At 34.7% G+C, this 13,122-nt stretch overlaps 1 protein-coding gene across 3 annotated transcripts in view; it reads right to left on the bottom strand.

Annotated features, from left to right (window-relative positions):
* LOC130805668 (protein RRP6-like 3) overlaps positions 1–13,122 on the bottom strand; it is a 31,364-nt gene that overhangs the window by 2,683 nt on the left and 15,559 nt on the right. For all 3 annotated transcript variants that reach the window (XR_009040214.1, XM_057670451.1, XM_057670456.1), the window contains 6 exons: positions 11,754–11,874; positions 10,587–10,789; positions 10,464–10,508; positions 6,457–6,968; positions 5,886–6,378; positions 3,739–4,232 (listed from right to left, as the gene is read on the bottom strand). Coding sequence is in view for 2 of the 3 variants with exons in the window: in XM_057670451.1 (XP_057526434.1) it covers positions 3,739–4,232; positions 5,886–6,378; positions 6,457–6,968; positions 10,464–10,508; positions 10,587–10,789; positions 11,754–11,874 (1,868 nt within the window). In the remaining variant the exon portion in view is untranslated. The remainder of the gene's footprint in view (positions 1–3,738; positions 4,233–5,885; positions 6,379–6,456; positions 6,969–10,463; positions 10,509–10,586; positions 10,790–11,753; positions 11,875–13,122) is intronic.

Below are 13,122 nucleotides of genomic sequence, written 5' to 3'. Positions count from 1 at the left end.
AAATTCGGTTTTCACATTTCAAGTCCAAATACAAATTGAATTTTTTCAAAACCAAACTACGCCGAACCCAAAATAATCCACTTTAACCGAATTAGAGCGAAAAACCGAATTTAAAACTGCTATATCTAAAATGTATATGAATCTAATGGAATATAAAGGATTATCATTTGATATGAAACGAATTGAAAAACAGAAAGATACAAAGGAAATATCAGAGAAACAAAATATATAAATGAAGAACAAATATACATAAAAATCTTGTAAAAAAAACCCTAGCAAGTCTTAAATTAATAAAAGAGAAATTATATAAATATGTCACCATTCATGAACCAAATAACTGAAAACGAAGACGCACGAAGGTTTGATGATGAAGACATGAATGGTAAAGCAATGATGCTCAAAGGAAGAAGGCGTGAAGTGTGTTGATTTTGCCATTCATAAACTTTTGTGAAAGAAAGCAATAAACTAAATGAAGACAACCAAGTTTTTTTCTCTCTCTTAGTGAAAGAAACGGTAAAGGGGAGGTTATTAAGGTTTTGTGAAATGAAATAAGGGTTTGCTTTTGGGCCATCTTTTTTTGGGAGTGACTGGCTTTGCTTTTTGGCCCAAAATAAAACATAATACTCGTAAGATTTAATATTTCGGTGTAGGTTCGGTTTTTTCGGTTTTTCTTTTGCATAACCAAATCCAAATCGTAAAATTTTGGTGTTAAAAATATCAATCCAAATCCAAATCATATTAGAAAAAAATCAAACCAAATTCCTTATTCGATTTGGTTTGGTTTGGTTTGGTTTTCGGTTTTTTACCGAATAACTTTCACCCCTACTTTAACCTAATGATAATTAAGAAGTTATTTCTAGTTGACCCTTGATAGCAAACATCATCTATAACTTCACATAAATAAGAATTGCATAATGATTTAATGCTTCACAATGATCCAAACTAGAGAATTGCGATATTTGTCCCCAACAAAGAAAAAGAGAGCTAAACACTCATATGTGCCTTTTTATTTTCTACATTGTTTTAAAAAAAGAACTTACATAAAAATTGAGTGGAGCAAACTAAAAGGGGCGGATGAGTAATTTGTAAGAGAGTCAGATTAGCCAAAAAACGGAGTAATACTTCAATACAAATGTCTAAAACCAAAAATGTGTTGTGGACATATTCTCTCGTTACAACTTATTTTATACTTACATTATCCTTCGTACATTAATGCTATTACAATTAAGGGTCATTCTGTTGATCTCCTAAAACAAAACAAAAAAGAAATTCTTAAATTGCTCGTCTCACCAATTTTTCCTTTTCCAAAACATTAAAACTTTTCCTAAAGTTGATTGCAACTGCGTTATGAAAGCTTATTTTCTATCTCATATAAGGGGAATCTTTTTTCAAAAAATGTGCATGCTTATTATCTAAAGTACTCCCTTTGTTTTTTTCCTTTCTTTTTTTTGGTTTTACTTTGACTTCTAATCCACATATATCAAGCAAAGGGATATTTGACCACTTAAGCAACTAGCTTTGCGTTCTTAAAGGGAGTGTTAGAATTCGTTAAGTGCAATCCCACCACCTATATTCCCAGTGATCACCAATCCACTGCAGCTAACTTCTAAGGACAACCATCACAATCACCCTCAATCACGAACAACCATAATCAACTAGAGATGTTAAAAAAAACGATCTGATTGCTTGTCGACATGGTTCCTTAATGCCGGGTGGAAAAAAAATGGAAGTTATGGGTCGGGTAGCTGACCTACAATATCGAGTCGGGTCATGAGATGCATTATGAACAAATAGGTACCCAATAAGATAACCAATAATTTTTTGTCTTTAATATTTGTACAACTAGCATTGCTACCTGGCACAATTATTGAACTGTACATTGTTGTGCTCGTTGCTACAGCCCACAATGTTACAGTATATGATTTTTTTATGTTTTCTTGGATGTGATATGCCTAACTATCCGGTAACCGGGAAGCCTATTTCGGACGGGAAAACAAACCGCTAATACAAAGCTCAACTATCCGGGTACCTGGTTATGAACACTCCTATCAACAACATTGCCATCCCACCGGTGCTACATATCATCACCAATCAACATCGAGAATCTAAGACCAGACTTGCCTAGGCTATGGTTGGGGTAATTTGCTAATAAACCCTAATATTGAATTGTGTAACATATAACACAGAAGAAGAGATTACATGAAAAGTGAAACTTTAATCATTCAAAATGGTGTCTTATGCTAGCAGGGTCCAACTTGCGAAGAGCATCCTTCCTTGCATGCAGATCTTTTGGGCACTGGCTTCTCAAAACATTGATTAGAAAAGTAGAGTCTGTTTGTAAAGTTTACTTATGAACTGCAGCTCAGTCTCATATAAACGTTTCTGAATATGATGATAGTCTAAACATCAGGAGTATGTTCAGAATAAGGCTACGATTCTTAAGCAGTTAGAGTATCTTAAATCATGGGATTCTTATCTACTATGTCAGTGGATTCACATCGACTACTTCAATGTGGAGCAATAGGCTGTGTACAATCTTCCAGATCAGGTTTAAGCTTATTGGCTAGTTAAGAAGATTAGGCTAAAAAATAAATTTTTTATTTGTTTGGAAGATATCTAGACTGTCAAAATCACTTTTTTTTTTTTACATTCAAAATGGAGATAGTAGAATCCCTGGAGACGTCTAATTTGTATTTCTATGCCATATCCAAGAATGTACTAATCACATATCTTACCTTTCATATAAAATATATGATCATGTAATTTGAATATTGTTTGCTATCCTGTATAGAGACTAAAAGTTATGTGGCCAGGTAAATGAGCTAGGCAACTGTGCATCTGTTGTTTTCAATGGAATTACATCCAGAATGTTAAAAAGGGTGTTATGAAGCATGTTAAGTTATATATGAGAGCGGAAACCTTTTAATTAGGAAGGGTAATTTATTTCCAGAACAATGAAAACGAATATTGAAGAACTCCTTGCTCTGTATAATGATTTTTGGCATACAGAAGCAGAGAAACAACCATAGCTTACCACTAATCAGTTATAGCATTGCTATTAAGTGTAATGTTCAAATGCAGAAGTATCAGCTTGGGTAATTTGGTGGCTGCATTTCTTTATGGTCTCACTCTCACACATATAGGAGGCTAATCTCAACCGTTCCTGGAAAATAGAATATTAGGGAGATTGAAACGGTGTGGGAGAGTTTGTGGTTGGGGTTTTGGTACTAAAGAAAATAGTGGGGATGTGAGATTTACCAAAATTTCCCTTGTTTATAAAGACACTAAGAGAAAATGTGGGACAAGTATTGAAGTAAATAAAAGTGGGTTTTTCACAAAAAAAAAAAGAAAGAAAGAAAGAGAGAGAGAGAGAGAAAGAAAAGGGTACAAGTAACAGAGAACCGTTAAATAAGATAAAATGTGCAACAAAACATTACAGAGGAAAGTACTGATTGATTTTTTAAATAACAATGTCATGATAAATTGTTGGTATAGCCATTTTTGCAAGCGCCTATGACCGATAAACATGTTTTTTTAACCCTTCAGAAAAGGTTAGGTGAAGGAAATACTGATGCAACCATTTTAGCGGCAAGAGCCAAGGAAAAAAGAGATTACGATCTAAACTAGAAAGGTATTATAATAAGATAAAATTAAGAGAATTCTAAACATCGTATTCAACCCATTTAGTGCACAGTTCAGATAGTAGAATCTGATTAGCATGGGGATAGAACATCTTACCTGTGTTTTATATCCCAGCCAGCAGGAAGATGCCGAGGATGGAGAGTATCAACAAAGACTTGTCTCCAGCTTTGACAAAACTGATGGATCCCATCCTCTCCATAAGTTTTTAGCAAATAATCCACAACTTCTTTTCCATGAGGCCCGTGTCCTAATAATGAAACCTTTGAGTTGCACTTTCCATTAGCTTTTGCTTTTGGAGATATACTACTCTCACAAAAATTTCCATTGTCCAAACCTATAATATCTTTGACGTCAGAAGCTTCACTGGAAGCTTTATTTGTAGGTAAACCATAAGCAGCAGCAGCATCGTCAACAATTTTCACCCCAGAAGACTCTGGCTTGTTATCTAGAAAGCTTGCGGACGAAAACTTGCAAAAAACCCCGTTCTTTTTCTGAAATTTTCTCCTTTCATGAGGACTCATCCCAACAAGCAAAGCTTTTTCGAGGTCTTCATATGATATCTCCCTCCCTCCATAATATAGGCGTACAATCTTCAAGGATGCAAAATGAATGGATAAGACATGATTAAAAAAACAAATACATGAGGTTGGCACAATTCCTATATCTAATATCATGATACTAAGTAGCAATTGCTTTTATCAGCAAATCTTTACTGAAATACAACACAAAATTTTTTATACATATTTACAAAGTAATCTAACTTACATGTAAATAATAACATTTGAATCAGATACATAATGGTAAATATTGACCAAAGAAATATAACAAAAGTGGCAACTCATATAAAGGCCTTAGGAGTGGTATATCCCAAGGATAAATGAAATCATAAAAATGCAAGAAAAGAGAACGCATAAAAAAATGCAAGAAAAGAGAATGCATAAGTTCAATTTCTACTCTAAATATAAAGAAATCTTTAGGTATGGTATACCCCTTGTCTGTTTATTGCAGCAAAGGCTTGAAACAGAATACTTCTCTTAAAGTCAGAGCAAGGTTTAGAAAAAAAGATTTGAAAGATAATTTTAGAGTCATCTTTATGCTTTAAATGAAATGAGAATTCACAACAGATATAATGAAGAGAACATAATTACATAAACAATCATCGTAAATTCTCCCAACTTGAAAGTTTCTCACAAACAAGAACTAAACTCAAAAGTTGAGGCACAAAATGTTAAAAGATGGAGCCAAATTTAAAACTTGAAAACAAGTTCCAAGCCAAAACTTTAATCAAACGCTGAGATCAGTCAAGCAAGTGAAGTGCACCAAGAGTACATCACAAAAGTTTCAATTTTTTCACACAAATAGAAGGTTTGATCGAGAACATATTTAAGAATTTTTCAATAGTTGCTCTTGAAGTTCTCCTCGGGCTAACTTAAGTTCTTAACCTACATCACATTCAACAATGGTCATTAGATCAACTGGATGTCTAAAAAAATAAGAAAACTCAATCATTAGGGCAAGACATAAACACAGCAAACAGAACTACAGTTGTACTGAGATCAGCATGCCAAGCTCCCAAAATATGTTGCGACTTTATGCAAAAATGATCACTGCCTTATGCAACGGCTTGACTGAAAGTGTCTTGCATCACAAACCATGCACAGAAGAAAATTGGAAATCTTGCACAACTTTGCAAAGCAGCACAACAGGTATTTCATTTTTAGCATCTTAACTCTTAGTTTCTTCCAATCAAATGTTAATCCCAAACCAAAACCACAAAGGAAACATCAATCCTACCATGAGTTAAAAGTCAAAACCTACTCAGGAGAGAGAATGGTCGATTGACCACTTGTTTAACCATCAATACCATGTCACAAGCTAAGTCTGTAAATCAGATAGTCGGTTTGCAGCTGCAAAACCTTTTGGAAAAAACGAGCCAAACTCCCAAAAAATAGAATATGGGATATGATTCATTTAAAACAAAAGTTAGCAACTTAATACACATATAGCTTATTATCAATAAGCTAACAAATGGTTTGCAACCAAATCTAACTAATCATACAACCGAATTTATGGATGTGGAATGTCGAACATAATTACGTTGGAAATTTAATTAGGCTGTGAACCAATTTAAACATTAAGCTAATCAGAGCAAGACTGAAGGGAGCTCATATTGGCAAACTATAAAAAACAAAAAGTATGTTTCAAAAATAACAGACAAAGAAATATAGGTTCTAATTTCAAACCTCAAACAATTCCTCACGTCGTTTAGATGGCATCCTTGGTCCATGCCGCAGAAGTGCCATAGCTGCAGTTCGAAGTTGCAAGGGAGAAACACCCGCTTCCTGATGCTCTTGCAGTGCAGAAGTCTCAGTAAGTTGTAGTTTTTCAGAATCTATTACTTTCCTCACAAAAAGCGGTATACCGAATTTTTCTGCCACTTGTCTTTTGTACTTTTCAGCAGCGGCATGAGCAATTTCATGACAATCGACACACAGCAAGACTATATCATGAGAACGGTGGCTTTTGAGGTGCTCAGGAAAATGGATTCTGTAGCAAGAAGGAATTATCCGATACCGTAAATAATGGTTGCTCTCACCACAGCTAACACACATGTTTCTCTTACTTTGGATGTAAAAGTCATTGTCTTCATCCTCCGGACGTCCCTTGGGTTCAAACAAAAGCATGATGGCAGGAGGATTGTCATCCATAAGTTTTGCTAAGTTGCGACTAAGGTACCTATAGATACAGTAAAATTACTATCAGGTACCAATGAGACGGCTAGGTGTAGCACAAATATAATCAATGACGACCAACCATTCAAGCTTTCTGCGATCACAATAGCAGAGCAACCGGCCATCGCTAGCATAGATCCTGCAATTATGATAAACTGGAGCTTTGCACGAGAATTTTTGAACGAAATGCTGTCTAGAGGCCTTACGCGTAACAAATTTTCCTCTTCTCATCTCATTTTTCTTGGACATTGATCCATCTACAAGTTTCAGGTTGAAACCAGAGAGTAAATTGTAGTTATAAGCAGACAGGGAGCAAGTTCCCTTAGGACCAAGGTGCTTATGAAGAAGAATTTGCAAAATATCATCAGCAGAATTGATTTGTCCTTCCAACAAACAATAGATGTCGTCCCAATGACTGCAGATGACAGGAGAGGGTGACATCATGCTGAATGAGGATGTCAATGAATCATTATCTTTATCAGCTACAGAAATTACAGTATATATTTCTTTTTCAGATTTTGGCCTCTTTTCCACAAGCGCAATAACAGCCTGGTCTGATAATACGTATCTCAAGCTCTCATCATGTACACGAGCCTGAAATTTAGAACAGAAAATCACTAAATAATTTGCACAAAGTGATGCTTTCATAACTAAATACCCAGAATTATGAAACCCTAAAAGCCTCAAACTTGAAAACTTCAAATGCATTATCTATGCGAAAGCCATTATATGCATTTCACCACGTAAATAGAGAGCCTAATAAATGGGACACAAATATATTTCTCCAATTCCCAGGGTAACTGTGTAGTTGTGTAAGAAGATCTAGAGAAGTAGAACTCCATAGGTTTAATGTGAAATTATTAATTATTATCTCTAAACAGATGAGTAATCTTCACCGCTCCGAAATTTGTTGGAGTCGATCATACAATACTACCAGATGAAAAAAAGCATCATGATGTCATCAACCAGCAACTTAGGAATACAACGTTCTCATTGGACAGTAGTTTCAGGATCTTTTCCCCCGCTAGGTGCACTGAACACACAATCAGCCACAGTCGCAGGTTTGCTCTGGTACCATTTGTAACACCCCGGCCCAACGGACCGCCGGTGACTACTCATGGAGACTGTAGACCGGCCCTACAGACCACAAGAAGTCTTTCCAGCGCACTTTGGCCTCACTCGTGCGGCCCGGGAAAACATCCCAGGAGGTCACCCATTCTAAGATTGCTCCCCACCAAGCACGCTTAACTGTGGAGTTCTTAGTGAATGGGCTCCCTAGAAAAGAAGATGCACCTTGTTTTTATGAGTAGTCTATCAATCAATTTTAAAGTTAAATTCGAGGTATCACATAATCATTGAACATCAAATGAAAAAAAAAGGTTTTTGACTAAGTAATAGGTATATACAAAAAAATACATGTGGTGAAACATAAGAGAGGAACTATCATCAATGCAACCATTATTAACTCTTGCATGTCCAACATTTCTTCCCAATCTACTTAGCACATAACATTTTGTACTTGTGCAGTTTATTCATTCACAATAAACTTCTTTCAAGACATTTTTTACATCTCTATTCTCTGCACTCTATTTTGTTCACCAAAGATCAATATTCAACCCAGATATTCTTGTTTACACATGTTTCAACTTTAAATATAAGCTAAGGTAACTTACATAAAGACATAGTGAATTCTAAAATGAAAACACCCAATATTCAATATTAAAGTCTACTTTCCCAAAAGGCATAACTGTTGAAAATAGAAATGATTTAACAATTATCTGAGAGCTTCTTAGTTCTCAATTGACTACATTTTCAAAGATAGTCGTTTGAAACGATAAAGAATTATAGTGATACTAGTGAAGTTTGTTTGTTTTAGACTTTAAATTTCATTGTTCGTGACCGTCAAGAATAGTCTTTAGTGAAGCGAAAAATGGAATTGTGAAGTCTATGAAAAACAACCCACAAAATCGAAGCTATCTTGCATATTTTATATGCCCGGACCCCGGAGCAAAAAATAATATGGGGCCTTAAGAATCAAAAGTGTGTTTCAATTTTAATTCTTTTACCTAATAAAGCAATCATAATCATTTATTTCTAAATCTTTAATACATTAATAAATTTGAATATAATAGGAGTACTTTAATTACCCAAAATAACAAATATCCAATAAATAATTAAATTTGAAGTAAATATCATCATTGTAATACCCATATCACTAAAACAATAATAGACCATGACAATTTACATATATATGATGACTCAAAAAAAGGGGAATAAAACCATTTGTATAAAATAAATTATCACAAATATCATCGTAGTGGTTAAAAAAATGAAAATTACTTTTGAAAATCACACCTTTAGGTGATTTAATTCTAAAAATTCCAATTTTCAATTAATATTCAAAAATATGAACTTTTAGGATTGTCCAAGTTTAAAGCAGATAAACCCTTGGCAACCGGTAAAAGGGGTTCCACATCCTACGTGGCATGACCCTATTGGTCCAGTTGTCTTTTCCATAAGAAAATCAGATTTTTGAAAATTTAAAAAAAAAAAAAAAAGAAAAACCAAAGGGAGAGGATCAATCAGCCACCCTTCCTACCCCCGCAGCCGACACTACCAACCATCGGCACCACTTCCTTGTTGTCAGCTACAAACCACCTCCCCCACTTTTTCATCAACACCTTATTTACCACCTTCCACCTTCCACCTTCCAATTGCCACCTCTCAACCATAATATAGATGAAAAAACACAAACAAAGATACGCATCAACGAAATGAGACGAAAGAAACAAAGTTAAATCAAAAACCCATTGATCCAAATTAGATTAATCACAACATCCATATCCATAATTGATCAAATAATCAATGAAACAAACAAAAAATTGAGTTTTTTTACAACCAAAAACCCAAAAAAAATAAATAAAATAATTGATGTAACATGCAAAATTACAAAGCCCATATACAAACCAATCGAATAATCAATTATGGGTTTCAAATTGAGTTATTCTGCGGTGCTAGTCCCTTTTTGTCATTGTCGTCATGTTGGTATGTAACGGTGTTGAACTATTGATGAAGAGGAAGGGACTGCAAACTGAGCAACCTATTGGTGAGTTGGGTGTGGGCGGGGGATGGTGGAGGTCCGGGGTAGGAGAGGGTGGAGGAGGTGGTGGTGTTTCAGGGTGAGGGAGAGGAAGATTGATGGGGTGGCAAGTGGATGGGAGAATCAAGGCAAGGGGTTGTTTTAGCTAATTTTGATTTCATTTTCTTATTGTTTCAATTTAGAAAAATAACAAAATAAAAAATTGAAAAAACAAAAATTGACCTTGTGTAATAGGTTAGAATAATTTGAACTTCATAAATAATTAAAGCCCCAACAACTATAAAATAGCATTAACAATGACAAAAACCAACAATTTTTTGGAAACTAGAAAATGTCTTACATTAATATACTCATATGCAGAGTTAAATAAAAAAAAACATGTTTTCCTTCAAATGAAAGAACCCATTTGAAAAGCAACAAATATGAATGAGGTTGGAAAGGATGGTAGAACCACAAATCAAATCCAAATGAAAGGAAAAAATAGTTAAAAGAATATGTAATTCAAGAAATCTAAATGAAATCTAATCAACCAAGATAGAAACCATATTATGCTCATACTTCCATTCCAACCATCAATATGGTGTTGAATTCTAACATTAATCTCTGAGCAATCAACAGCGTTGTTAGAAATGAAGACCTTGTTATGGTTTTTTGTTGAGTTAGTGTTTCTAACAAAGAAAGAAAATGTAAAAAGTAAATCATAATCCTATTAAGGCATTGTTATGGCCTTATTGGGTTCATAACTTTCAAGTTTTTCTTGAATCATGGGGAAAAGGAAAGGGTATTATGGTAGAGCGTGGAAGGAGTTGGGGACACGGGGACTGGTGGAGAGCTAATACAGCAAAAAAGCAAAGCATTAAAACGGACAGAAAGAAGATGAGTTTAATTGCTCTTTTAATATGCAAAAACAGAATAAGCAATAGCAGAACAGATGGTTAATGAACACATTAGAAAGCAACCTTACGTAATTTTCAAACTTAATCACTGACCATTAGATCTCTCCAGGCGCAAAGTTTTCTTATGTTATTCTGAAACTGGTCAAAAGGATCAGAACAGTTACATTAGTATTTATGCCATAACAGTTATATCAATACAAAAGCTAACTTTTGTACCTCAGCTCCTAACATTTTTGAGGAACCAACAGCTTGACCATTCAAATAACGGGAAACTATTGACGATGCTACAGATTCTCCTGAAAAAGCATAAGATTCTTTGCAAAACAACTGCAAACTAGTTGCATTTGATCTCCTGCCAGCTTCAGGAAGGGCATGGTATCCCACATCCTGAAGTTCTGAATCTTTTGGATAGCTGATATCTGTTGACATTTTATGCAATGAAGAACATAAATGAAATCCAATCACCTAGCTTTTTTCAGAAAGCTTAATATATAAACAAAGTCTCTAAGGCACCATTTTCCTCCAACAGACATAGCCAAACATACTAAGAAGGAAACCATATTAGGACCAAATCCACCAGATCTGCAAAACCTCATGAGCAATGTGATGTGAATATTGTATCAAAAAAGTGTATCTCTTAGAAAGAAAGGCCAAGCATGTAGTGAAACAATTTTGTCGACACGCGATTAAAACCTGGTTATACTGTTTTGTGCTATAGAACAACTTCTACGAGAATAATGTTTGAGCCCACCAACTGATGATAGACTATTTCCTGCCTTACCATAGACATCTAAAATCTATTGGGCATAACTTCTCATCCTATGCTTCCCGTACAAGTTATAAAATATAAGTAGCGATATTAATGTTCAAAATATAATGATCAAAATACAATTTGATTCATACTATTAAAATCATGGAAGAACAGAGGACACAGTTTTATTTATTATCGTCTATACATTGGGGAAACACATGTTACAATACAGAGTATACAGCCTTGGGCTTTGTTGTTAGGCGCACTGAGGTGCAAAGGGCAAACGATACATCTACGCGTGCCTCCTACTCCTCTAAATCAAGAGCTTAAAGGTATGTTTCATAAAGCCTAGTTACACCTTGCCCTTATGCCCCAATCTGTGCCTTGTGCATCTCCAGTATGGCTCAAGGTATCACCTCGCTTCACCTCAAGACTTCCAAGGCAACCACCAGCGCTTTAGGTTGCACCCGTCTAGAAGAGCTTTTAAGAATCACAACCTTCAGTTGATAAATCTCAGATTTTTTTCACATATTCAACTTTCTGTTTTCTCTTCTTGACCCTCAATAACTCAATGTTTTGTGCAACTAACATACAAGACCCAGCAAAAATGTTGAGGTAAAAAAGAAACATACCTTTGTCTTTAGCTTTAAGCTCCTTGATCAAGCAACTTGCAATATAAAGAAGATAATGTGCATCTAATCTGGCGTATTCCACCATTTCTATGACAAGAGGCCGTTGTCTCCAATCTTCACGCTAACACAATAACATTACCGATCATGAATGGAGGTAATGGAAATGTATTCTGTTGTATAGTACTATTTCAGTACCAAAGAAAAAAATCCACTCACAAACCAGTGTTTTTTCTTCACCAATTACTATAATATTACTTCCCCAAATGCCAATGAATTTCAAAACAAAATTCAACATTTTATTAACCCAAAGTCACTAAATTACTCCACCTAAGCAAAGTTTGGGGGGATTTAATCCATTATAATCTAAAATCATTGACCTAAATTTATGTACTCCAAATTTTATCCGACTCTGACTTTTATGGATGAAAAATGATATCTTATTTCAAGAATCAAATTTTTTTGCAATAAGCAAGCTCACAACAATAATGTCTTTTAAATAGTCTAGAACTTTGCCAAATCATATTCATTAAAGATAAATAGTTCACCATTTAAATTTAGTAACTTGTAGGACAACGAATCATTCCAAATTCTACTTAATAAGACTATGTAAACGCAAAACAATAATGTCTTTCGAATAGTACATCAAAGTTTTAACAATGTTAGAGTCTCAAACAAAAGTCTTTTACGTTGGGGTCAAATAGCTCTACCACCAATGATGAATGCAAAAAAATGTCTATATCAATCTTAGAAAACTCAATTTTGTCTAAAGAAACAAAAATATAAAACATTTGGACAAGTCGGAGTCAAAGCCGAAATCGAGTCAAATTATAGGATTTTTTTATGGGATCCAACTTTTATCTGACCTGGAATGAAAATAGGAGTCATGTTGTTTTTATTCGAATATGAATCTAATGATCTTTCTCAGATTGGGTTGACATAGTATTGAATTCAGATTGAATTGGCATCCATAACTATAGTGCAAAATTACGGTTTTGATCACGATCACTGTAACGGTTGGTCGCAAAACAGATGTCGCGGTTGATGAGGATAATTTTGCGGTTTGCCTATATTTCGATTGCGATAAACTAAAAAACCGCTACGAATAGTTTGTGATGCAATGTTACGGCCTTGTTTTTGCACCATATCCATAACCCAACAAGCATTACCACCCTTTTTTCCTCTCCCATAATACTGCTAGTAAAGAAGTTTTTCAAACACCCAATATGATCCATCTTTCGATTCTAGATAAATTGAAGGAAAAAAATTCACAGTTGATTAGCAATGGGAAATCAGTGGGGGCAAAGGAAGGGCTGTAAATATTTTGTTGGAAAAGAGGAGAACGATAGAGGATAAATATGTTATGCTCTAG

The sequence above is a fragment of the Amaranthus tricolor genome, chromosome 1 (genome assembly GCF_026212465.1).
Source record: "Amaranthus tricolor cultivar Red isolate AtriRed21 chromosome 1, ASM2621246v1, whole genome shotgun sequence".
Taxonomy (NCBI): Eukaryota; Viridiplantae; Streptophyta; class Magnoliopsida; order Caryophyllales; family Amaranthaceae; genus Amaranthus; species Amaranthus tricolor.
The sequence above is the reverse complement of the archived record's forward strand: the minus strand, read 5'-3'. Positions and strand labels throughout refer to the sequence as shown.